We start from the raw sequence: 24,201 nt of genomic DNA, 5'->3' as shown, positions 1-24,201 counted from the left end.
TTTAAATGCCAGGTCATCTATGTGAGCAAGATTATTTGTCCAATAAAAGCAAAGAAAACCCAAACCCTAGTAACTCACATTTTTGAACCTCTGTTAATTAAACTGGTGAAAAGTCTGATGGGGTCCTTCTGCTTCCAGTGAGCTCTTGTTGATAAATGCAGTGGATCTGTATTGGCTGTAGGTCTGCTGAACTTGGCCCAGAAAAAAGAATGAACCACTTCTCTTTATTGACTGCATCTTCTGCTTCCTGTAGATTCAGAAAAGACACTTAAGGCAATGCCTTAAACCTCATTCTCACAGCAAAATGCAGCCTTTAACAGACCTCAGCCACCCACACAGATAAAATGCAATTGGGGCAAACTGAACACCTTCCTTTGCTTTTATTTATTTATTTATTTATTATTCAACTTAGACCCCGCTCTCCCCGCGTTCGCAGGCTCAGGGCAGCTTACATTCATTAAAACATTTTACAAATATATAAATAGCAATTAAAATCCAATAAAATCCTCGTAGAGCAATTCAATATCAGTAATAGTAATAATAAGTGCTGTCGATGTTTCGCTGATTATACAGGCGGCGTACTTGTAAGTTTTCCAGTTTCTCGATGTTCTTTGCACAAGCCAGCCATCAAAGCCGAGAGCTGGTGGTGATAGTGGGGGCGGTTCCTAGTTGAAGGCCTGGTGGAAGAGCTCCATCTTGCAGGCCCTGCAGTACTGTGAAAGGTCCTGCAGGGCCTTGATCTCCTTCGGGAACTCATTCCACCAGTACGGAGCCGCCACTGAGAAGGCCCTGGCGATAGCGAGCCTGGCTTCCTTAGGACCAGGGAGGGTCAAACGGTTCTGAGACCCCAACCGTAGTGCTCTCTGGGGTATGTATGGGGAAAGGCAGTCCCTCAGGTATGTCAAACCCTGGCCATATAGGGCATTATAAAGTACCAGCACCTTGAAGCGAATTCGGTATGCTATTGACAACCAGTGCAGTGTCCTCAGCACAGGCTGGATGTGCTCCCATCTTGGGAAGCCCATCAAAAGCCTGGCTGCTGCATTCTGCACTAGTTGCAGCTTCCGAATTTGCGACAAGGGCAGCCCCATGTAGAGAGCGTTACAGTAGTCCAGTCTCGAGGTGACCATCGCATGGATCACTGTGGCCAGGTCATTGCGGTCCAGGAAGGGGGCCAGTGGGGGGAAGTTTAACTTCTTTGTTTGGTTTTCAGGGGATGAAGAAGCTCTGATGGATGACATCCTAGGGCCAGGCACCCAAATTCCAGTGCAAATCAGTGGCCCTTCCTGCTCAAGTGGAACTATGGCAAAACCAGCTATCCATGGTATGAGAGGAAGGGCTGTGAATAGGATTCTGGGTAGTGCCCTATAGGTTTTACTAGTCTTTTAAAAGTGCCCCTGGACTTTTGTTTTTGGTTTTATGTCAGTTATAAGCTTCCATGAGTCTGAGCTCACTTCAGCCGCTGCATGGAGTTTATATCTGTAAGGAGATATATTCATATTTAAAGTTACAAATAAGAAAAAGAAGGAATGAGGACATGTTCACAGAGATGCCACTCGGAAACAATAAACCAGTCAAAGAAAAATCAATCCATACAGAGTCAGCGGGAACCACTTTTGAATGCTGATTATGGGCAGAATAGGATAAACATAAAGTCTAATCAAGGAGAGTTCATTGTGAAACATGAACAGAACTAATTAACATCTGTAAAGTCATGGCTGAGATATTAATACCAATACTGACTGAAGAAATCCAAGTCTTTGTTCAAGGCTGGGAGCGAGATACGACTGAATCTCTAGACGAATCCTAATGGAAGATTAAAGTGCTCCCCCACTGGTGTCTGAATACTGCACTTTTAAGTGTATGATTTATGTATTTTTATTCCTTTATGTCGGGACTAGAAATAAGGCCCGTTGTGGAAATAAATACAACGGGAGCTAGAAAGAGGCTCTGGGAGAGTGCTCTGGCTTTGGGCAAACAGTGTCAGTTTGCTGTGGCGACCTCAGCAGGGTATAATGACAGAGTCCACTGTTTTCTCCAGAGGGACTGATCTGTGCTACCTGAAGAGCAGTTGTAATTTTGAGTGATCTCTAGCCCTCACCTGGAGAGTGGCAACAATTGTTACCCAGGCTCCACCCCTCAAATCTCCAGGAATTTCCATACCTAAAGCTGGCAACTCACCAAACAATTCCTAAAGATTTTCCAAAACACTACTCTGTCGATACATTGTAACACTTTGAATCAGCACCAGAGCTTTAAGTGCTCTCCAGCTGTCACCTGGAGACTGGCAACAGCTTGTTTGGAGGGTGGGGAGTATGGCATTGTATCTGTCTGAGGTCCCCCTCTTCCTCCTCCTCCTCAGACCCCACCCACAGCAGGCTTCATCCCTAAAATATCCTGGAAGTTTCCAACCTGTAGTTGGGAACCCTATGTCCTTTCCAGGCAACCATCAGCCTACCTTTATCTGCCTGTCTGTCTTCAGGTTTACTTCCCCCCCCCCCAGCCTCTGCCTAGGGAAAGGGCAGTCTTTCCCTGCCGTGGGAACCAAAGCAGCTGACATCATTCTCCTCTCCCCCGTATGATCCGCACAACTACCCTATGAGGTATGTTAAGGTTGAAAGTGTGTGAATGGTCCATAATCCCCCAGGTAGCTTTTAAAACATGAACCTGGGACCTGCACACCACCAGAATACAGCAGGTTCCATATGCAACTGACATTCCAACTGCCTTGCCGGGGGGGGGGAGTTTGAGGTGTGGAATGGAGTGAAGTCCAATCAGCTTCCATATGCAAAAGACCTTGAAACGCTGGGCAGGACTGCACAAAGCAGCCAGTCAACCCAGCCAGCGTCTTCTGACTGACAGTTCAAGCGTCCATACACTAAAGGTGTGCATTTTAGAACGTTGGCACCCACTACTCTTTTATAATAAGGGAGAGATTGTCCTATGTAAAGTGAGCTCTGACTCACGAAAGCTTATGCTGGAATAGATTTTGTTAATCTTTAAAGTGCCGCTGGATTTGTGTTCTATTTTGCTACAATAGATTAACATGGCCATCCCTCTGGGTAATGCCAAGTACTGGATCAAAGGTATATTTTATTTTAAACACTGTTATCCCACCTTCCTCCTAATAGGGATTCAAGGCAACTAGTGTTAACATGTGGATTCTAGACCTGGGGTGCACAAAGACATGGTCATTTTCCTGTCTGTTTCTTTTCTCCTTTCCCAGTTAACATTGCAGTCATGTTGTGCTCCATGTCCTCATTAAGAGGCCTGTGCACCTTTTGAGTCCTCATACGGACAGTCATCTGGCATCAAATTTGGATTCCCGAGACCTCTAGCTTTGATTGTTAGAACAGAATGCACCAATATGTTCCTAGCCCTCAGGATGATGAAGGCATGTTTGAAAATGTGCTAGCACTGGGTAGGAGCCAAAGAACCATACAGCCCAAGAACCCTTTTAAAGATCAGCTGCCTGCACCACGTGGCAAACGGGATTTGAAGCTGAAGGGAGTTTCCAAACTGTTTTTGACCTATGGAAGGGGCTCAAAGAGAAAAAAAGTCAAATGTTCCATGGGGGTGGGAGACTCAAGCTTTTGAGCAAGCTTAAAGTAGATCTCTGGGTCTCAAGCAAGTTCCTCTACAAGTTTAGTGTGTGGAGGCCACAGATTGTGTCACTGTACTTACTCTTCCTTTTGTGGTCTCCAACTAACATTCGTCAACTCATTTACCACCCTCACTTAACCAAAACTCTCCTCTTCCCACTAATCCAACCATTGTTACAAACAAGGCAGTTCCCCCCCCCCTTGCATTGGAGGCATTCTTTGCCATTCTGTGAACACATGTTCCACTTTTGCTTTTGAAAAAGCGATATCTCAGGCTTTCCCCCTTGTTTGGAAAACCTCCAAAACTTTGAACTGCCCCTTCCACACCTACTCTTGTTCACCCAAAGAGATAAAGAAATGGTATGACTCTCATCCGAAGTGAAACTACTCTGTATTCACTTTCAACTCCCTTATTGTCTCCCATCCTAAGTTTAGAAAGAATAGTCTGATTTGAGGAAGTGTATGCAAATTTGGGCATCTTAACATAAATGGTCTCAGTTTGTATGATGTTTTCTGAATTTTATAGATAGAGTCAACTTGTACGTCGCCTTACTAAAATAAACATCATAAAGTCGTCATCATAAGCATGGTGTCATAAAAGTGGTCTAAAACATTTCAGGGATCAGTAACCGCTGCTGCTCAATCCAATCAATCATTCAAAGACCACCTGCTCATGAGAGGCCTGCAGGGATGGCAGCAGACTCAGCACCTGAGGAAAAGGAGGTTCCTAACCCAGGGCCAGTGGCTGGAAAGGCTAATTTGTGCCAGTCGTATTTCGGATGGTTCTGGCTTCTTCCTCCACTGGTTTCATGCTTTTTAAGCGCATTGGCTCTTGCAAGATTGAACCCATGAAGCTGCCTTCTCCTGAGTCAGACCAGTAGTCTATCCAGGTCAGTGTTCTCTCCTCTGACTGGCAGTGGCTCTCTGGGGTCTTAGGGGGAGGTCCTTCAAATCATCTGCTTGTTGTTGTTGTTGTTGTTGTTCAGTCGCACAGTAGAGTCCGACTCTTTGCGACCCCATGGACCAGCTCCCGCCAGGCCTTCTGGTCTTCCGCCGTCCTCTGAGGTTTGCTCAATTTCATGTTCGTTGCATCTATGACACTGTCTAACCATCTCATCCTTTGCCGTCCCCGTCTTCTTTGACCTTCAGTCTTTCCCAGCATCAGGGTCTTCTCCAGTGAGTGCTCCCTTCTCATTTGGTGGCCAAAGCATTTGAGCTTCAGTTTCATTATCTGGCCTTCCAGGGAACAGTCAGGGTGGATTTCTTTTAGGATTGACTGATTTGATCTTCTTGCAGTCCAAGGGACTCTCAAGAGTCTTCTCCAGCACCATAGTTCAATAGAATCTATTCTTCGGTGCTCGGCCTTCCTTATAGTCCAACTCTCGCAGCCATACATGACTACTGGGAATACCATTGCTTTGACCATGCGGACTTTTGTTGGCAGGGTGATGTCTCTACTTTTTATCATGCTGTTGAGGTTTGCCATCGCTTTCCTCCCAAGGAGCAGGCGTCTTTTAATTTCATGGCTGCTGTCACAGTCTGTGGTGATCTGGGATCCCAGGAATGTGAAGTCTGTCACTACTTCCACGACTTCCCCTTCTATTTGCCAAGAAGTGATGGGGCCGGATGCCTGGTATCGTCTGCATATCTGAGGTTGTTGATCTTTTCCCCAGCAATCTTAATTCCCGCTTGTGATTCATCTAGGCCAGCATTTCGCATGATGTACTCTGCATATATATTATATAATATATATATTAATATATATATTAAATAAATCATCTGCTACCTGATCCTTTAATTGGAGATGCTGGGGATTGAACCTGGGACCATTTGCTTGCAAAAACAAATGTTCTGTCAGTGAGCTACAGGGTAACCTTCTCTCATTCAGCATACAAACTCACTCTAGAGCTAATTGCAACTTTTGAGGGGTATTTTAAAATCATGGATGGGAGAAAAGGGCTTGGAGTTGCAAATTAGTAGTGAAAAAGCCATGGAATACCTGCATCCTTTTTTTGCATCAAGTTTGGCCGGGCAGCTTGACATGAGAGACAGTTGCTCTTCAGATACTTTGGATCCAAATTGTTTAGGTCTTTAAAGGTCAAATCCAGCGCTTTGATTTGAGCTCAGAAGCAATACTGAAAGTCAGGGGTATTGAAATGATACCAGTTGTGTATGTTTGTAATGGCAAATCCTGGTCAGGGCTCCAGCTGCAGCATTTTGAGCCCACTGTAGCTTCTGAACTGTCTTCAAGGACTGCCCAATATAGTCTAAACATGATTTTATTAAGACTGAGCCATACATGTAGCAACTGGCTTCCCTTGACATAGAATTTGAATCTTTTCAAATTGGTGCAGAGTGTGAAGAGCATGTGATTATGGCTGCTGAACTAAGGCCAGGTTGAATGGTAGCATTGTCTGCACTACAAAACCAAACATGCTTAGTTACATGCAAATGAAGACACACCCCCACCCAGCTAACTTCTAGTTCATCCTGTTGTTTCTCTGCTTTTAAACACTTTCTATGTAAAATATGGTATTCGGTTCCTCTAAGAGGGGTGCTCTGTGTGGTTTTGTGATCTACTTTACTGGATCACATGCTAGAAATTGCTACACTCAAGCTATTTTATCTCCCCAGAAATCCTGGGGAAACCTAACCTGTCTGCAAGTGCTTCCCAGGGGACCAAAAACAATGCCCCCCCCCCCCAACATTTTTCAGTTGGGGGGGGTGTTAAATGGCCGCTCTGTCCTTCTGCTGGTTTTCCTTTTAGCATTAGATTGGTGATACTAGGAGCTGCATGTGACTCTTGGACATGCCTAACCTCCCTTTGACATGCCACCTGTGGCTCTTCTGAGCATCGCAATCCAGTGTGGCACACATTCCATATTCCAAAGAAGTGAGCAGGGCTATTGCCCAGTAGGACTTGTGGTTGGCGGCCACGGGCAGTGGCGGGCGGGTAAGCTGCAGGCCTCGTGCCAGGGATGAAAGGAAAGAGCCCTGCCGTTCCCCCAAGCCCCACCCCTACGGCAGCCACCTGAGGGGGGGGGGATAGGTAGCCACAATGAGGTGGTAGTGGTTGTGCTCCCCTTGCCCCACAACCGGCTTGCAGTCCTCTGGGTGTGTCAGCAGTCTCAGTCTCTGTACTGAGGAGAGAACTAGAAGGCAGAGAGGGAAACCCTTCCCCTCTCTCCAAGATGCACACGGGCTGGCTAAGATTCTGTATGCATGGGGTGAGACAACCTTATATGCTCTGAGGGACCCTAGCAATTAAAATTATTATGGTTATATATTTAATATTAATAGTTATATATTATTGGGGGGATTTTGGGGTGGTGTACTGTTATGTATTGTTACTGTGGCTGAGCTTTGTGCCAAGCTTCATAGTCTGCAAGGATCCTGAGGTCTTCATTTTGGTTGGCTGCTAGAATTTAGCAGGCCAATCAGAAGATGGCATAATATTGGAGGGAAGTACTGTTATTGGTTCTTACCATGAAGAGGTATTTGTATTGAATGCAGCTAATGCCTGAGACTTATGTCAGATACCATTGCTTGCTAGTATTATGTAGAATCTGCCCTGATTGGCCGCCTTTAGCTGACAGACCGATCAGGGAAGACTGGGAAGCTGACAGACCAATCAGGGAAGACTGGGAAGCAGGGGGAAGGAGGAAATGCAAATAAGGTATTCTGTAGTGTTTGTTATGATAGGCTATTACTGTTTTAGGAGGTGTGGTTTTTTGTATACTCTTGACTGTATATAAGTGGGGTTTGTTGCTGGGTTGTTGTGTGTGTTCTGAGCACTTCTGGTCCTGGGAATAAAGGGGAGTTAGTAGGCACAGTGATGAGGAGGAGCTCCTGATTCTAAAACCAGTAGTAGTGGCGAGGGATAGCAAAGAGGAAATGCACTGGGAGGGATGGAGACTATGCCAGGGAGGTATATGATGGAGGGATGCAGTCTCTGTGGTGCCCAAGGGCTGGGATTGCCAACCTCCAGTTGGGCTCAAGATCCCCCAGAATTACGAGTGATCTCCAGATGACAGAGATCAGTTCCTGTGGGGAAAAAATGAGTTCCTTGGAGGGTGGACTCTGTGGCACTATACCCTGCTGAGGTCACTTCCCTCATCAAACCCAGCCCTTTTCAGAATCTACCCTTCAAATCTCCAGGAATTTCCCAGCTCAAAACTGAAAAACTTTACTAATGGCCAAGAAAAACCTGGATCCGGTTGGGGGGGGGGGTTAAAAAAAGGATACTGAATGGGGTTACATGAATGTGGGGCTTTTAGAAATTAAAAAATAATCAGCCTACCTGGAGCATGTGAAAAGGGGCAGGGCTAATGGATTAGCTGCTGCTCATCTGTCATTTCAGTTGCAAAGATGGGAGGAAGCCAAGCTTACTCTGTGGCTAGGGGGCACTGAAAGAACTGAAATTCTATGCCCAGGCCACGTGCATTCTGCACTGACAAGCTGAGCTTTGATGAGTAATTGCTGTTAAGGAAACTGAGTGAAGGCATAGATTCAGGTGGGTAGCCGTGTTGGTCTGAAGCAACAGAACAAAATTTGAATCCAGTGGCACCTTTAAGGCCAATAAAGATTTTTTTCAAGGTATAAGCTTTTGTGTGCATGCACACTTCTTCAAATACAGTGAAACAGAAGTTACCAGTCCATACATATGCAAAGATCAAACAGGAATAACAAGCTTAGTTTGTTTATATGGTCACAATTTATATGGTCTGGTGACAGAAGAGAACTAACACTGCACAACCAATCACCCCACCTTAAAGAAAAGGATGCTTTTAGCTACCTTCATGCTTGCGAGGAGATGGAACATAACAGGTTCTCTGTTGATTACTCTCAGCATTCCACAATTAAGAAGGGTACATTTACACACCAGTATCCAATTTTGCTATATTTATTTGTTTCACTATGTTCCCCCCCCCAAGAATTAAATCCAAACAAATGGCGACCATATAAACTAAGCTTATTATTCCTGTTTGGTCTATTATTCCTGTTGGCCTGCATCTGTTCAACATCTTCATTATGTTGTATGCTAATTTGCTGCTCAGCCTCTACGTATATGTATGGACTGGTAACTCCCTTTTCACTGTACCTGAAGAAGTGTGAGTACGTATGAAAGTTTATACCTTAAATAAAACTCTGTTGGTCTGAAAGGTACCACTGGATTCAAATTTTGTTCTGAGTGAAGGCATATAACATCTTTAACTTGGCATTAATTACTCTGGCCTTTTTGCATATTTTGTTGTGATTCCGTTGGTCAGACAGAGGATCCAGGAGATATGCAGAAACTCTTGTGTCTTTCTAGCTTTTTTCAGCAGCCAGGGTTCAACCACTTTCAACCATATCTTCACATCCATAAACAAAAGCAGTTTGAGGTAGGCCTCTTCTCTTTGGAGAAATGGCACAGTAGGAGAGTTAACCCTCTGTTCTCCTGAGCACTATGGTCTTGAACCATATTGGATCCTTCTTGTGGCTCTTTCTACACATCTCGGGGTCCAAACATGAATCCTTGACATGATGTGTGGTTTGGGACAAATGTCATTTTATGTTAAGGATTGATGTCCTCTGAAATCTAAGGGCACAGCAGGTATAACTTACTTGATTACAGAAGAGTTGAACAGTAGCACTGTAATGATTTCTTGTTTTGGTGTGTGTGTTTCTTTAAATATTTAGTTTGACTGCGGTTATGTAAGGAGAGCGATAGAGGGAGATAAGTGTGATGTGATTGGCTGATGACAGAGAGAGTGGGAGGAGAGATGTCTCTGAGGTGATTCAGTGTTAAGAAAGCCAAAACAAAACCTTCTAAAATGCACAGAACAGAACGGCAACAGACAGAGCCTACGCCCCAAGCAGAAGGCCTAGTAACCCCCCCCAAAAAACCCAACAAGCCCAGCAAACACAAGGAACTTAAAAAATTGAAACTGCAAAAACAACAGAACAGAACCACAAAGGACAAACAAGAACCAAAAGCAGAGAATCTAGGCCCCAGGCAGAAGGCCTAGTAACCCCCCCAAAACCCAGAAAATACAAGAACTTAAAAAAAATTAAACTGCAAAGGCAACAGAACCAAAAACACAAGAAAGAACTAAAAACAGAGAGTGAGAGGCAGAAGGCTAACCAGTAACCCCCCACCCCAAAAAAGCCCCAACAAGCCAAGAAATGAAATAAAATATCAATCACAGTAAAAAAATAAAAGGAAAATGCAAAAATGCAAAAACAACAGGCTGGCACAATCTAAAATAAAGGAATCTTCCCTCCCCCCCAAAAAAAAACCCCCACAGGATGAGAGGCCCTAGAAGCCTACCCCCCACCACCACACCAACTCCAGGCCCCAACCCGCAAGAAATATTTTTTTTAAAAAAGTGCCCTAATATAATTCAAACTAGTATGATGTCTTCAGTCTTGAATCTTGATCTGACGTAGTCCACAAGGCAGGCAGGAGTAGGGAGGAAAGCAGGCTCAAGGAGCAGGGGCTGATTCTAGCAGAAGCTAGCCAGCCACACACAATCTCCAAGCCAAGCTCTCTCTTACCAGCAGCAGCAGGGAACAGGATGGAGTCAGCCAGCCAGAGAGTCTGCTTTTATGCTCTCTGGGCATACACAGAAGGATTTCAAAAAGGAACAACCTTCTGTGATTGGCCAGAGCAGATGCCAAAATCCTGTTGGCCACCAGTGCTCCTTCCCTGGCTTCACAACTGAAGCCAGCAGCAGCAACAACAGCCTTGCAAAAAGTTGCAAGCTGCAATGCATTTTGAAATGCATTGCAATGATTGGCTGACTGCAAGGTCCCTCTTTCCCCCTCCTTCCTGGAAACCAGAGGAGGAGGCGGGAAAGAGGCTAAAATGGCAGGAAAAGCAAACAGAATGGCGCCATTTAAACTTTAAACCCCCCTAGAGGCCATTTTCTGTATTCCCGAAAAAAGCCGAAAAATTTTGGGTTTTTTCGACATTTTTTTTTTTTTGGCTTTCCGAAACAGCTCAGGAGGCTGTTTTGGAATGCCGTTTTCAGGAGGCTGTGTTGGAATGCCGAAACCCAAAAAAACCTGAAAATGGTTTTTTTGGGAGGGGTTTTCAGGTTGGTAAACCCGAATGCACATGCCTATAATGGAGTGCTGTAAGATAAGCCAGCAGAACAGGCAAGCAAGCCCCTAAGTATCTTAGCAACAAATACAATTGATACATTTCAGGAGGCAGAGAGAAAGCAGGCCTCACAGACTCCTGTCAGTGTTAATGCAAATTCCCAAGTTACAGAAGCAGGGAAAAATAAAAACTATGAAGAGTTTAAGAAAGATTAAAACAGACACTGAATTAAAGGTCATAAGAGAGAAAGCCGATCTGAATGCAAGCTGTAAAGATAGTGTGGTCACTATTGGAGCTACTGTACCATGTGGCTTTTAGCTGACTGCTGCAGATGAAGTGCAAGAGAAACTAGTGCCACAGTCTAGAATTAGCAAGGATCGAGGAAAAATCTATTTTGAAATTCCCGTAATCAGTCTTCCACAGGTACACCAGTTAAGATCAGTGGACAATTTATTTGTTGTAGTTCAGGAGTTCAAAGATTATCAGTTCAAAGAAACTAAGGAAGAAGTTCTAAAGGATTTAGAAGATCTAGCTAAGAAACTGCCTTGGAGTGACTCTTTGCAAGTATGGAAACTAAATACAAGCCTTAAGAAAAAGAAAACGAGACAGAAAAAAAGGCAATCAACAGAATATTGATGTTGGAACATCCAGTAAAAGCAAACAACAACCTAGCGGAGAAGACCAAAGCTGAGATGACCTCAGCCCAACAGTGGAACACCCCAGAGATGACAGCAGCCCAGCAGAGGACATCACTTAGAGGAAAACAACACCCCAGCAGAGTGGGATTGTGAGTCAAAGAAACCACATTTAAATTAACAGCAACAGAGGAGAAGAATGGACTAAAATGAACTTCCAGACTAAAGTCTATAAGAGATTCCCTGCATCAGAAGAAGCTACACACAACTCTTTGGAAAAAGAGATGTGTGCCGCTTAAGGACAAGGGGGGGATTTGTAATGATTTCTTGTTTTGGTGTGTGTGTTTCTTTAAATTTTTAGTTTGACTGCAGTTATGTAAGGAGAGTGATAGAGGGAGATAAGTGTGATGTGATTGGCTGATGACTGAGAGAGTGGGAGGAGAGATGTCTCTGAGGTGATTCAGTGTTCATGAAGGGATGAGTGTTGAAGTTTTTGTATGAGATTCTGAGTGTGAGGTTTGGAGAGAGAGCATAGTCTGTGTGACTATGGGAGTTTGAGTCTATTCTGTGTGAATAAGACAAACAGTTTAGTCTGTGTGACTATGAGAGTTTGAGTCTATTCTGTGTGAATAAGACAAAAGAGTTTAGCCTGTGTGAGTATATATATGAGAGAGAGAGATTAGACTGAGTGTCTAAGCCTGTCAGAGGGAGTTCTGGAGTTTGAGAGACTGTGACGCCAAGCTTTGCCAGATATATTTACAAGTTCCTTTCTTCAGCAACAGTTCAAAATAACCAGAAACCTATTGTTCTTTATTAATTTTGTTGTTGTTGTTTAAACTTATCCCAGCAATCAGAATAGTCCTTCCTCAGGGCCACATAGTACTCTGAAGCAATGTTCCCTCTAATCTGTGGAGTATTGTGAGCAAAAATCCTACTTTGTGAGCTGCTGGCATGAAAGTGGTGAGCGGGTGATGTGGCTACTGCATAAATTAGTTTGCCCTGGAGCCATCCTTTCTGAGCTGAGACAAAAACGTGTGAGCCGGAGGCTAAAAAACTGAGAGCTAGCTCACACTAACTCAGCTTAGAGGGAACACTGCTCTGAAGTGCCCAGACCTTGGGTCACTATACCAAAAGAGAGAGATTTGGAATTTTTAATTCCTGGTGGCAGCAGAAATCTACCAAGTTCATGTACACAGAGTGTGTTTTAAAGGAGAAACCGTCTCCCCAATAAGCAAGGATGTCACAAGCACCTTTGCTGCTATTGTCCATTGCTGATTGAGAAATGGATGCTCTTCTGTTCCTGCCAAGGACCTGGACTCAAAGTCAGTACAGGCAACTGACTGAGAATGTACTGAGAATTCCAACACACACACCCCGCCCCACACTGTGTCATTGGGAGATCAGAGGCTTGAAAACTGAATCTTTGACTGGTTCCCACCATGTGTTGACTTTGTGCTTGTAGAAGTTGCTCCCACAGACATGGAGCTGATGACCTCCATGATGCAGAAGATTGCTTTGCTGGAACAGAAAGTCAAGAGCCAAGCCCTTGCCATTCAGCACAAGGTAAAAACAGACCTGGCAGGCACCAGCCTTGTGCCCAGTGATGATTCAAATGTGTTTCAGGGTAGGTTAAACCACTGTGGACTGAGGTTGAATGGCTCTTCAAATCTGGAGTGGTCCTAAGTGATTCTGGGGTCCTGGGGAAAACTTGAGGATGGAGCTACAGAACCATCAGGTCAGCACAAGGGGAAGGCCTACAGTGCAGGGACTCATCTGAAGACCACCCTGGATTCAGAGAAGTCCCCCCACCCCATATTAGACATAGGTGGAGGAGGCTGGGATTTTATTTTTTTTTACTGTCAGGTTGCAGTCGGCTTATGGCGACCCCATGAGGATATCAAGGCAAGAGACATTCAGAGGTGGTTTGCCATTGCCTGCCTCTGTGTAGCAACCCTGGGCTTCCTTGGTGGCCTCCCATCCAAATACTGACAAATGTGGGAATTACACTCCACAAATATGATGTAATCTTATGACATTTTAAAGCATAACCAATAAGCCAGAGTTAATTTCTCATGAGTCAGTTACCTACATGGGTAGATGTTGCTTGCCTTGAGGGTGATAAGAAAGAAGATTTTTCAGTACAATCCTAAACCTAGCTGGATCCTAAATTCATAATAATCAGTGGGCATAGAATGGTATTATTGTGTTTAGGATTAAACTGTGGTTTTTTACTTACACTGAAAAGCAATGTTCCCTCTAAGCTGTGGAGTCTTGTGAGCAAGAATTCTTCTTTGTGAGCTACTGGCATGAAGGTTGTGAGCGGGCAATTTGACTACTGCATAAATTAGTTTGATCTGGAGCTATCCTTCCTGAGCTAGGACAAAAATGTGTGAGCTGGAGGCTAAAAAACTGTGAGCTAGTTCACACTAACTCAGCTTAGAGGGAACACTGCTGAAAAGCCAAGCATCCCAAGAGATAGCTGTTAGTGCGTTCCAGTTCTAGGCAGAGCACAATATGACATCCCATCAAGTGAATGAAGATTCATGTGATCCACCACAACCAATGTGGGATCTGGCTTGCACAGGCATGTGCCATGATGCAACTTTACAGTGCCTCAAAAGTCTTTACTGCCACAAAGGAACAAACCTAGAACTGGACTCTACAAAGCAGATTGTCCAACAGCAAGGTCTAGGTTCTGTCATTTTGAATAGATTTTTACATGTGTGTGTCTAATATGCAAAGTATGGGGAAAGCTGATATTGGGCTGTAGCATTGCACATGAGTGGTTCATGGAAGTGGAGAAAATGGAACAGAATTTGCAAAAGCCACATGAAAATAAATGAATAAATGGTGATTGTGTGTCCACCCAAGCTGATGTTATTTTCCCTTGATTATTTGGGATGGTGAATGATGTGCCTAAAGAGGGATATATGCCAGTGAGCTTTTTGTAAGTGGAAAATTTACCAGAATTAGCTGCAGTTGATATGTCGGAATTTAGTCCTAAAGGTGCCACCTGTTCATGGTTAAAGTGAGGGAGACCTATTTGTTACATTTTTAAACATGTTTTAAAAACCAAATTATACTTTTATTTTAGTGTTGGTTCTTTTACTTAGTTAGTTAGTTAGTTAGTTCTTTTAAAAGTTATTTTCACCCCACAGTTCTCTCCCTGAGTGGGACCCAAGGCCAATTTCTGGGAGGTACAAATAAAATTCTAACCAAAAAGTTTTCATCTGTGAGAAGCCTCAGGCCTTTTCCGAGAAACAGGGGCAGGCAGAGCCAAGCAGCCTTGGCTGGAAACACTCTTCTCGGGCGGCGGCAGCAGATTCCTAAAATACATGTTATTCTGCAGGAATGGGAAGGGTCTTTGTGGAAAGCAAAGGAAGGTGGGAGAAGGGCAGAGTTCAGCTCCCCTTGTCTGCATGCTCCATTAAAAAAAAAAGAAAGATATTTGCAGAGACTCTGCTTTTAGATGCAAATAGGTAGACACTTACATAAACATATGTGGATCCCCCCCACACACACACACACCCGGGTCATGTCTAATTTTGGCCCTTATTTTGCTCTTTTGGATCTGCAGGACAAGAAGATCAAAGCGCTTGAGGAGCAGATGAAAATCTTTCAGAAAGGCAATGGTGAGAGTCTTCTAACCTCTGCTCCTTTTGTTCTACAGTGGGCAGGGGCCAGGTTTTGCTTGAGATACGGGGGTGGGGATGCTTATCTGGAGGCCTTCCTCCAGGCCAAAGCAGGGCCTTGCCATGGGTGGTGGAGCAGGCCTCTATGAAGGCTTGGGGTCCCAAATATGCCTGCAACCAGCCGGGCTCACCTGAGCAAATGTCTCAGTTTTGCAAGAGGCATGCTCCAACTGACCCCCAGTCATTGTTCTTTCCATTCTGACGGTGGGATCCAAATGACACAATATTTTTTTCACTGATCTTTACACAGTCCCCAAGTATCCTGGGGTAGGGTTGCCAAGTCGTTGCAGTCGCCGCAGTGGGGGATTCCCGTGTGGCGACTGAGGCGCGCGCGCAACGCGCGCAAATCACCCAGAAGTGACATTAGGACGCCGGGCACACTGGGGGCGGGGCCACGACCCTCAGAGGAAAAACCATAGAGTTTTCCCTCCAATGTTCATGGCCCCGCCCCCAGCATGCTCGGCGTCCTAATGTCACTTCCTGGTGATGCGCACATCGGGGCGGGGTTCCCTCCGGGGCCTGATCCGCCGGCGGTGGGGAACGGGCCTCTGGGGCAGGGGTTTCCCCGCCCCCCGGGGGGACTTGGCAGCCCTATCCTGGGGCCTTGAGTCAGATCAGGATCACTGTGTGGGGGAGGGGCTTCATCTTCCTCCTCCCCCACAGCATTTCTTCATCCCAAAAGGGCCTGGGAGGGAGCTGTTTGCTCTATTTGGTAGCTGCACGTTTAAAGTCCATTGATAATAGGGATGTGGTCTGCCTCTGTCCTTTCTGCTGTTTGATGTTACACAAAAACCTGAGGAATCTTTAATCTTTTCTGGGTTTGTTATTTTTCCCTAGAGGAATCTTCCAGGTTGAGCAGAACGGAGGAGCTGGAAGTGATCTGCCTTCAGCTGCAGCAGCAGATCTGGGAAATGGAGGTAATGGAAGAGGCCAGAGATGGAAACCGAGCTTCCTCTTCATTCATTGCAAAGGGATTTTACTTCAGACCTTGGATGTGATGCTGCTGAATAGTGCATGACTCAGTTCTGGGTGCAAGAACTTAATTAATGGGGACATGCAAGACATCTTTCTCAGGCATTTTCTTTTCTTTTTCTTTTTTGTGATTCAGAGTGCCATTTCAGAAGAGGCGTTTCCTGCTTTTTTACAAAGGAAGTTGGGTGAATACCTCTTCTAAAATGGTCTCTATATTTCTGTGAGCTTTCATATTATTTATTAAAACATTTCTATCCCACCTTTCCTTTTGGATCAAGGCAACTTACAATAATAGTTTAAAACATCCACAGCTAAAACCAAAGATAAAATTTGCTACTCAATGAACTGAGAGTGCACCTTTTTTTTTAACCACTGGGGCAGCTGACTTGAAAAAAAATTATACAAGTACTTGCAGAAATCATTGGTGACATTTTAAAATGGGCATGGGATGCTATGCAACTGCACTGGTAGCATAATCATCTACAGGAGAGAAGTTGCACCGGGAATTATTCCTGGGACCCATCAGCACCAAAATGAACTACAGAGGGGAGGCTTCTTATATCGTTATGACACAGAATAAATAAAGATGCTGCTTTGCGCAGTGTGGGAAACTGGGGGTTCAGCTTCTCACACTTTGATTCCTGAGCATTAAGTATTCACAAAAAACTTTTTTTAAAAAACAAAAAAAACCCTCTCCTTAGGCCAACTTTACCTTGTCCGTTACATCTCAGAATCCGGAGGTTTCCCTTCTCGACCCTCCACTGTGATCCTCACCCTCCCCTTAAACTGTTCCCATTTCTCTCCGCACAGCGGTTTCTGAATGACTATGGACTGATCTGGGTGGGTGAGCTAAATGAATCCGCAGAAGATATGGAGTCAATGGACGGAGAAGGGAGTCGGACATCAAGGGGTCTCTGGAAGCCAGGTTTGCCAGGAGAAATAACAGTCCATTAACAATTACCAGTGTCCTTTAAGATAACCTGTGTTGCTTCTCTAATGTGAAAGCTTTGACTGTAACGTCCCTGGAGCAGGGACCTGGGTTTTTTTCTCATAAAACTCCATAAAATGCCGTGCACATTTATTGAATAACAATGCAGACTATCAGGTTGTGAAAGCCAGTGTGGTGTAGTGGTTGGGCTAGGGACTGGGAGATCTGGGTTTGGGTGCCTGCTGCACGACCTCAGGCCAGTCATTCTCAGCTAGTCTAAACTACCTCATTGGCTTGTTGTAAGGGTAAAATGGGGAAGGGGATCATAGAATCATAGAGTTGGAAGGGACCTCAAGAGTCATCTAGGCCAAGGCCCTGCACAATGCAGGAAATTCATGAATACCTTTCCCCCCCCCCACTACCAGTGACCCCTTCTCTGTGCCCAGAAGAGGGAGGGACCCTTCCAGGAACCCAGGCCAAATTGGCCTGGAGAACATTGCTTCCTGACCCCAAAGTGGCAATCTGGGAGGGCTATGTTTGCTGTCTTCCTTGGAGGAAGATGGATAGCTTTTCATATGGTCTGGGAGCAAGGAGCCCTATTTCCAATATAAAATTACATTTTCCCCCCTCTGGGTATTTATAACTGTTATGGTTCCCATAAGTGCTGTACCTTTAAAAAACAAGCCTCTCCGTATCTGGAGCCCAGGGTGCAAATTGTAGGTGTACATATGTTAAGACACTGAACTGCAGGCTGTGGAAGGTCGGTAGTTCAGCAGTTCAATACTCAAGTGTGCCACATGACGGAGTGAGCTCCCGTCTCTGGTTCCAGCTCCTGCCAACCCGGCAGCTCGAAAGCAAGAAATTTCAAGTAGATAAATAGGTACCACTTCAGTGGTAAGGTAACAGCGTTCTGTGCGCCTTGGTGTTTAGTCATGCCGGCCACATGACTACGGAAACGTCTTCGGACAGCGCTGGCTCTTCGGCTTTGAAATGGAGATGAGCACCGCAACCCTAGAGTCGGACTCGACTGGCTTTCGAGCAAGGGAACTGTTGTGTCCGCTGACCGCCACCGGAGGTCAGCGCACACTCCTGAGCTTCAGTCCGGCACAACAATGGGACTAGGATTCTAGTCCCTCCACTGGGGGGAACCAATGGGACCTTGGCGGGAGATTCAAACCCACCAATGGGACCAGGGGAAGCCCCTGGACTGTGTATATAGTTGGCCTGCCGGCCGTTAGTCTTTAGTCTTGTTGTGTACCAGTAAAGCCATGCTGATCACTACATCAGCCTCCATGCTTTCTTTACGCGTCTAACCCACTACACTTCAACTAACAAAATATGTGGCACGTATTTTGTTAGTCTTTAAGGTGCTCCTGGACTCTTGCTCTTTTCTGCTGCTTTTAACTTAGGGTGACCCTATGAATTAGTGTCCTCCAAAATGTCCTATCGTTAACAGCCTCTTGGGTCTTGTGAACTGAGGGCCATGGCCAGGCCTGTATCTACAGTGGGGCATTTCAGGGCCCTGCCCCCTTAATTAAAAGTCCCGCCCCACAAATAGCCATGCCAGAAACTTTATTTTTGACCATGATGACCTAGGTGGTACTGGGCTAGCAGAATGGGAGATTGTTGGAGATGTATTGAAGGTACCCTTCTAAGCTTTTTTGTCCTGTGGAAGGGAACTCAAAAGGCATTCAAATGCCTTCTGAAGGCAATCAAATGTCATCTGAGCTGTTTTTTTCCTAGGAACTGATGCGCTCGCTGTCCTGTCCCTTGAAAGGAAGGGCTAGAAACAGGCTCGGAGTCTCCGCCTTTAAAGATAGGCATTCTGTAATGCATTCAATAGCTGCCATTGAATGCATAACGATATGTGAACTACATAATTGACTTGCATGTAAAGCTTCGTCCTGGGCTAGGATCCAAATCCATCCAATCACATTGCTAGCCCAGGAAGAACCTACCAATCACTGGTCAGCAAGCTCCCTGAGCGGGAACGTCCGTGATTGCTCCTTATGTATACAACCTTATTGGTTGATAATTGTATAGTAGGCGCGGCTACATTAGCCGGGAGAGTTTAAAAAGGGAACAGCTTTAATGCAAAAGCTGTTCTGGCTATCAGGTGTTGATCCGTGTTGGAGTTGTGTTCGAGTTGTTGAATAAAGTTGGACCTTTGCTGAATCACTCTCCGACTACTTTGCTAAGCGAGCGACTTAACACATTCAGATTAATTTAACTGTAATTTAACTGCCCCCTTAAAAATTTAAATGCCCCCTGAACCAAAAAAATCCTGGCTACGGGACTGGCCGTGGCTTCCTTGATGGAGTCCATCCATCTCATATTGGGTCTTCCTTTTTTCCTGCTGCCTTCCATTTTTCCTAGTATGATCGTCTTTTCCAGCACCTCTTGTCTTTTCATAATGTGACCAAGGTACAATAATCTCAGTTTAGTCATTTTGAGCTTCTAGGGAGGGTTCAGGCTTGGTTTGGTGTAGGACCCACTTATCCGTGAAACTCTCCTCCAACGCCACATTTCAAAGGAATCCACTTTCTTCCTGCCGACTTTCTTCATCGTCCACCTTTCACACCCAGACATATCAATGGGGAATACGGTGGTAGGGATTATCTTGAGTTTGGTCACCAGCGACACATCCTTACACTTAAGGGTCTTTTCTAGCTCCTTCATGGCTGCCTTTTCCAGCCTCAATCTCCTTCTGCTTCCTTGGTAGCAGTCTCCCTTTCGGTTGATGATGGAGCCAAAAATTAGAAAGAAAGCAGTCGGGCTCTTTTTGTAGCAGAAGCTCCTTTGCATATTAGGCGACACACCCCCTAATGTAGCCAATCATCCAAGAGCTTACAGCAGCCCCTGTAAGAAGAGCTCTGTAAGCTCTTGGAGGATTGGCTACATTAGGGGGGGTGTCGCCTAATATGCGAAGGAGCTCCTGCTACAAAAAGAGCCCTGCGTGGTAGTACAAGAAAATGAAGATGCAATCAGCATAGTAAAATGTTCTGGAAATGAGTCAGAGGAGACTGAGGAAAGCTCTGGGATGTCCAAAATCCTCTCGCCAGGCAGTTGCTGCCACCATTGTTCTAAACCAGGGGTGTCGAACTCACTTGTTATGAGGGCCGGATCTGACCTAAATGAGACCTTGTTGGGCTGGGCCACGTGTGTCATAAAATGTCATGCCAGATAGCGGAGATATAAACTTTATAAAGAACACAAACACAAAGGGTTTTTTTTAACGTAAAATAAAAACATGCTTAAAACATGAGCACTCTTGCAATATTGTGTTTATTTAACAGTGTCTGATAACTGACACCTCTTGCTGTGAATTACTGCATCAAAATGCCTGTGCTGTTGCCATCTTGAGTATGCTGTTCAGGTGTGTATCTGTAAGCTGCAAAGCTATGATGGCGCAGCAGCAGCAGAACTGGAAGAAGAAGGAGAAGACAGCCAGTTCCACTGTGGGCCTGATAGAAGCCCTCCCGGGGGCCTGATCCGGCCCCCGGGCCGCATGTTTGACACCCCTGTTCTAAACTCTACTCCTTCAAAGGGCCATAGGGTGATAACTCCAAGCCTGGCCCATTTTGATGAGACATTACCGGTGGTTTTGGCATGCGATGCCTCGCCTTACGGGGTCGGGGCTGTGTTGGCTCACCGTTTGGCCGACGGCAGGGAGGTCCCGGTCGCTTATTACTCTCGAACCCTTTCTGCGGCGGAGCGGAACTACGCCCAGATCGACCGGGAGGGTCTCGCAATTGTGGCCGGGGTCAAGAAGTTCCACGACTACATATACGGCAGGCCGTTCACCATTGTCACAGACCATCGCCCGCTCCTCGGCCTCTTCGCGCCCGACCGCCGGACGCCGCAGGTTCTCTCGCCGCGAGTCCTAAGGTGGACTATTTTCCTCGCTGGCTACAATTATCTGCTCCTGCACCGCCCCGGGAAAGCCATGGGCCACGCGGACGCTCTTAGCCGCCTCCCACTACCTGAGGTGGTTGAGGACCCGGCCCCAGCCTTCCGGGTCCTTCAGCTGGAGGGCCTGCCGGAGGCCCCGTTGCAAGCGCGGGACATTGCCCGCCGCTCGGCTCGGGACCCCGTGGTATCCCGGGTTCTGGGCTGGGTGGTGAGGGGGTGGCCTGAGAAGACAGACCCTGAGTTCGCGGCGTATGCTACCCGGCGGGACGAACTTTCTGCACACAAGGGATGCCTGCTATGGGGAGACAGGGTCGTGGTCCCACACGCATTACGCCAGAGGGTCCTCCAGGCACTGCATGAAGCTCACCCGGGCATCGTCCGGATGAAAGGGCTGGCAAGAAGCTACGTCTGGTGGCCCGGCATCGACGCAGAGGTGGAAGCATGGGTCAAGCGTTGTCAGCCCTGCCAGGCGGTGAGACCCAGCCCACCGGGGGCACCAGCGCAGGCGTGGGAATCCACCCGTACCCCGTGGTCCCGGCTCCATATAGACTTCGCAGGGCCATTCCAGGGACGGCTGTTCCTGGTCACGGTGGATTCCTACTCAAAGTGGCTGGAAATAAGCCCCGTGGCTGCAACGTCCGCAAAAGCCACCATCCGCGCCCTACGAGGACTCTTTGCCACACACGGGCTGCCGGACACCATCGTGTCGGACAACGGGACGGCTTTTACGTCCGAGGAATTCCAGCAGTTCCTCAGCAGCAACTTGATCCGACATGTCCGGTCAGCGCCGTTCCACCCCGCAACCAACGGCCAAGCGGAGCGAATGGTCCGAACCGCAAAGGAGGCCTTGAGCCGGATGGTGGAAGGGGAATGGGAATGCCGCATCGCCAGATTCCTCCTGACCCAGCACACGACTCCCAACCCTGTCAGCGGAAGGTGCCCAGCAGAACTACTGATGGGTCGAAAGCCAACGATCCTTTTGGACCGCCTGCACCCCGACCGGGCCCCCGACCAAAGAAACGCAGTCGAGCAGAGGGAAGCACCAAGGGGGTTCTTCCCAGAGGACCCGGTTCTCGCCAGAAACTTCGGCCGCGGTCCGGAGTGGATTGCGGGCCGCATACTCCGGCCCCTGGGTACCGTGATGTACGAGGTATCCACGGAGTGCGGGCAGATATGGAGAAGGCACATCGACCAGCTCAGACAGCGAGTGCTACCGGAGTCCCAGACAGAGGAAGAGACGAGACAGCAGACGGAACCTAGAGAGACCACACCCGAGGCGACTGCACAGGACTTGCCAGCCGAGGAGCACCCGGCACAGGGCCCCACGGCTCCAGCTTCGGTCGAGGAAAACCCCGTTCCGGAGGCGGCGGAAGCAGGAGCACCAGCTCCCTCTTCAGAACCCGGCCCTGAGGTCGGAATTCCGGAAGCACGAGGGGCCACCCCTCGACGGTCAGCTAGAGTACGACGGTCCCCATCGTACTTAAAAGACTACGTGACTTAGGGGAGGGCCCGGACTATGGGGGGAGGGATGTTGTGTCCGCTGACCGCCACCGGAGGTCAGCGCACACTCCTGAGCTTCAGTCCGGCACAACAATGGGACTAGGATTCTAGTCCCTCCACTGGGGGGAACCAATGGGACCTTGGCGGGAGATTCAAACCCACCAATGGGACCAGGGGAAGCCCCTGGACTGTGTATATAGTTGGCCTGCCGGCCGTTAGTTCTTAGTCTTGTTGTGTACCAGTAAAGCCATGCTGATCACTACATCAGTTTCCATGCTTTCTTTACGCGTCTAACCCACTACACTTCAGGAACCTTTACCTTTTACCTTTTATATGTAGTCTATTGCTAATTCGTTATATTATCATGGTGCTGGTTTTGCAACCGCTTATCTCACTGAAGTCTGGAGTTAAATTTCAGGGCATGAGACCTGACTGGCCATTTCCTTCCTCTTTAGTCATCTCTTTTTCTCTTTGCCGTAGGTGATGCTGTTGTTTCAGAATCTTCAATAAATTTTGATACCCTCTTTGAGAACCTGAAAGATTTGAATGTGCTGGCTGGGGAGGGTGTGTCCCAAATCGAGCATGTGGCAGGAGGTGCTCGGTTGAGGCAGCCGGACCCAGTCCCCCTCACCTTCTATCAGAATGGGATCGTCATGTTCAACGGTCCCTTCCGATCATATGAGGAACCTTCCACGCAGGTATGCATTAGGCCAGGGAGCAAAGGGAATCACCGACTGGCAGTGTCCCTGCAGCAATTGCTATGTTGGTATGCATTTTGTGGGAGAGCTCCTACCTCCATGAGGTCCCCAGCTTCTACCCAGAAGGCAACGGATAAGAACATGTCTCTTGTGGGAACTTTCACTGCCTTGTTGGTTTATTGTAAGAAGCCACATAAGAGGACATAAATAAATAAGGCAGTCAAACTACAGTGGAGCAACATTTTCCCTTATTTGGTCAGATGTACAGCCTTCACTGGAGGACTGAGCTCCGTCAAAACCAGTTCTGGTAGCTTTCAGCAGACGTTGGCTGTGCATAAAATGGGGAAGGAGCTAGCACTTGTTACATGACACTTGTTACATGACACTTGTTACATGACAAAGTCATCCATCTCCACGTTTTTTTCAACTAAAAAGTAAATAGGGCCAAACAAATGTTTAAAACTGCCAGCTGTTTTGTGTGTAGGGGAGAAAATAACTGAAGCTTGGGCGGGAGGGCAAAAGGAAGAAGAAATCAGCATTGGATTTGGAGGCAAATACATATGTTGTTCGTAGAGAGAAGGTAGGGGGCAAGTGGAGCACATCTTTCACCAGGGAAAAAAAAACCTGCACTGACTTCTGTTAGTATGTAATCTGGATATACCTAGTTTGGGTCAGGTAGAATGTGGGGTTTGCTTTCTTGTCATGCTTTGCACTCAGCAGCAAACGGCTCTCCAAATTTCTAAATACAAGCCCTCACCCATGAGCTCCACAGTGTCATTGAGTAGTGGGGGACCATGGAGAAGGAAGTGCTGGAGGCAGGGAGGCCAGTGCTTGAGTAGTGCTGGGAAGGGTGATGGATCCCAACAAAGCAGAAACAACGTGAAGCAAGCAGGTGGAGATCCAAAGCCACAGCATATCTGATTCCGTTTTCCTCTCTGAGGACAGGAGAATTGGCTACCTGGGAAGTTACTGAAGCGGTGAGATGTGGAGAATTTTTCAGGAAGGGGAACTGGTTACTGGTTCAGTCACAGGATAATTTGAGCACCCCTTCCCCCTTTTGCTTTTAAAATTGGGCCTCTTTCTACATGATTTGGGCAGTTCCTTGTTTCACCATGAAGAGACTTGAGTGAGGATGAAGCTGCAAAAAGTTTTGCTATGAACAATGGCCTGCTGTG

General features: G+C 46.7%; 1 protein-coding gene across 1 annotated transcript in view; it reads left to right on the top strand.

Annotated features, from left to right (window-relative positions):
* The first annotated feature begins 12,803 nt into the window (after window positions 1-12,803).
* The window catches only part of UBXN11 (UBX domain protein 11), a 40,081-nt gene continuing 28,683 nt past the window's right edge, over window positions 12,804-24,201 (top strand). The window contains exons 1-5 of the mRNA XM_015411204.1: window positions 12,804-12,887; window positions 14,902-14,956; window positions 15,854-15,933; window positions 16,799-16,913; window positions 22,809-23,026. Of these exons, the coding sequence (XP_015266690.1) occupies window positions 12,804-12,887; window positions 14,902-14,956; window positions 15,854-15,933; window positions 16,799-16,913; window positions 22,809-23,026 (552 nt within the window). The remainder of the gene's footprint in view (window positions 12,888-14,901; window positions 14,957-15,853; window positions 15,934-16,798; window positions 16,914-22,808; window positions 23,027-24,201) is intronic.

Source organism: Gekko japonicus, unplaced genomic scaffold (genome assembly GCF_001447785.1).
Source record: "Gekko japonicus isolate JY-2015 unplaced genomic scaffold, Gekko_japonicus_V1.1 scaffold1145, whole genome shotgun sequence".
Classification (NCBI taxonomy): domain Eukaryota; kingdom Metazoa; phylum Chordata; class Lepidosauria; order Squamata; family Gekkonidae; genus Gekko; species Gekko japonicus.
Note: the sequence above shows the minus strand (reverse complement) of the source record. Positions and strands in the feature narration are given on the sequence as shown.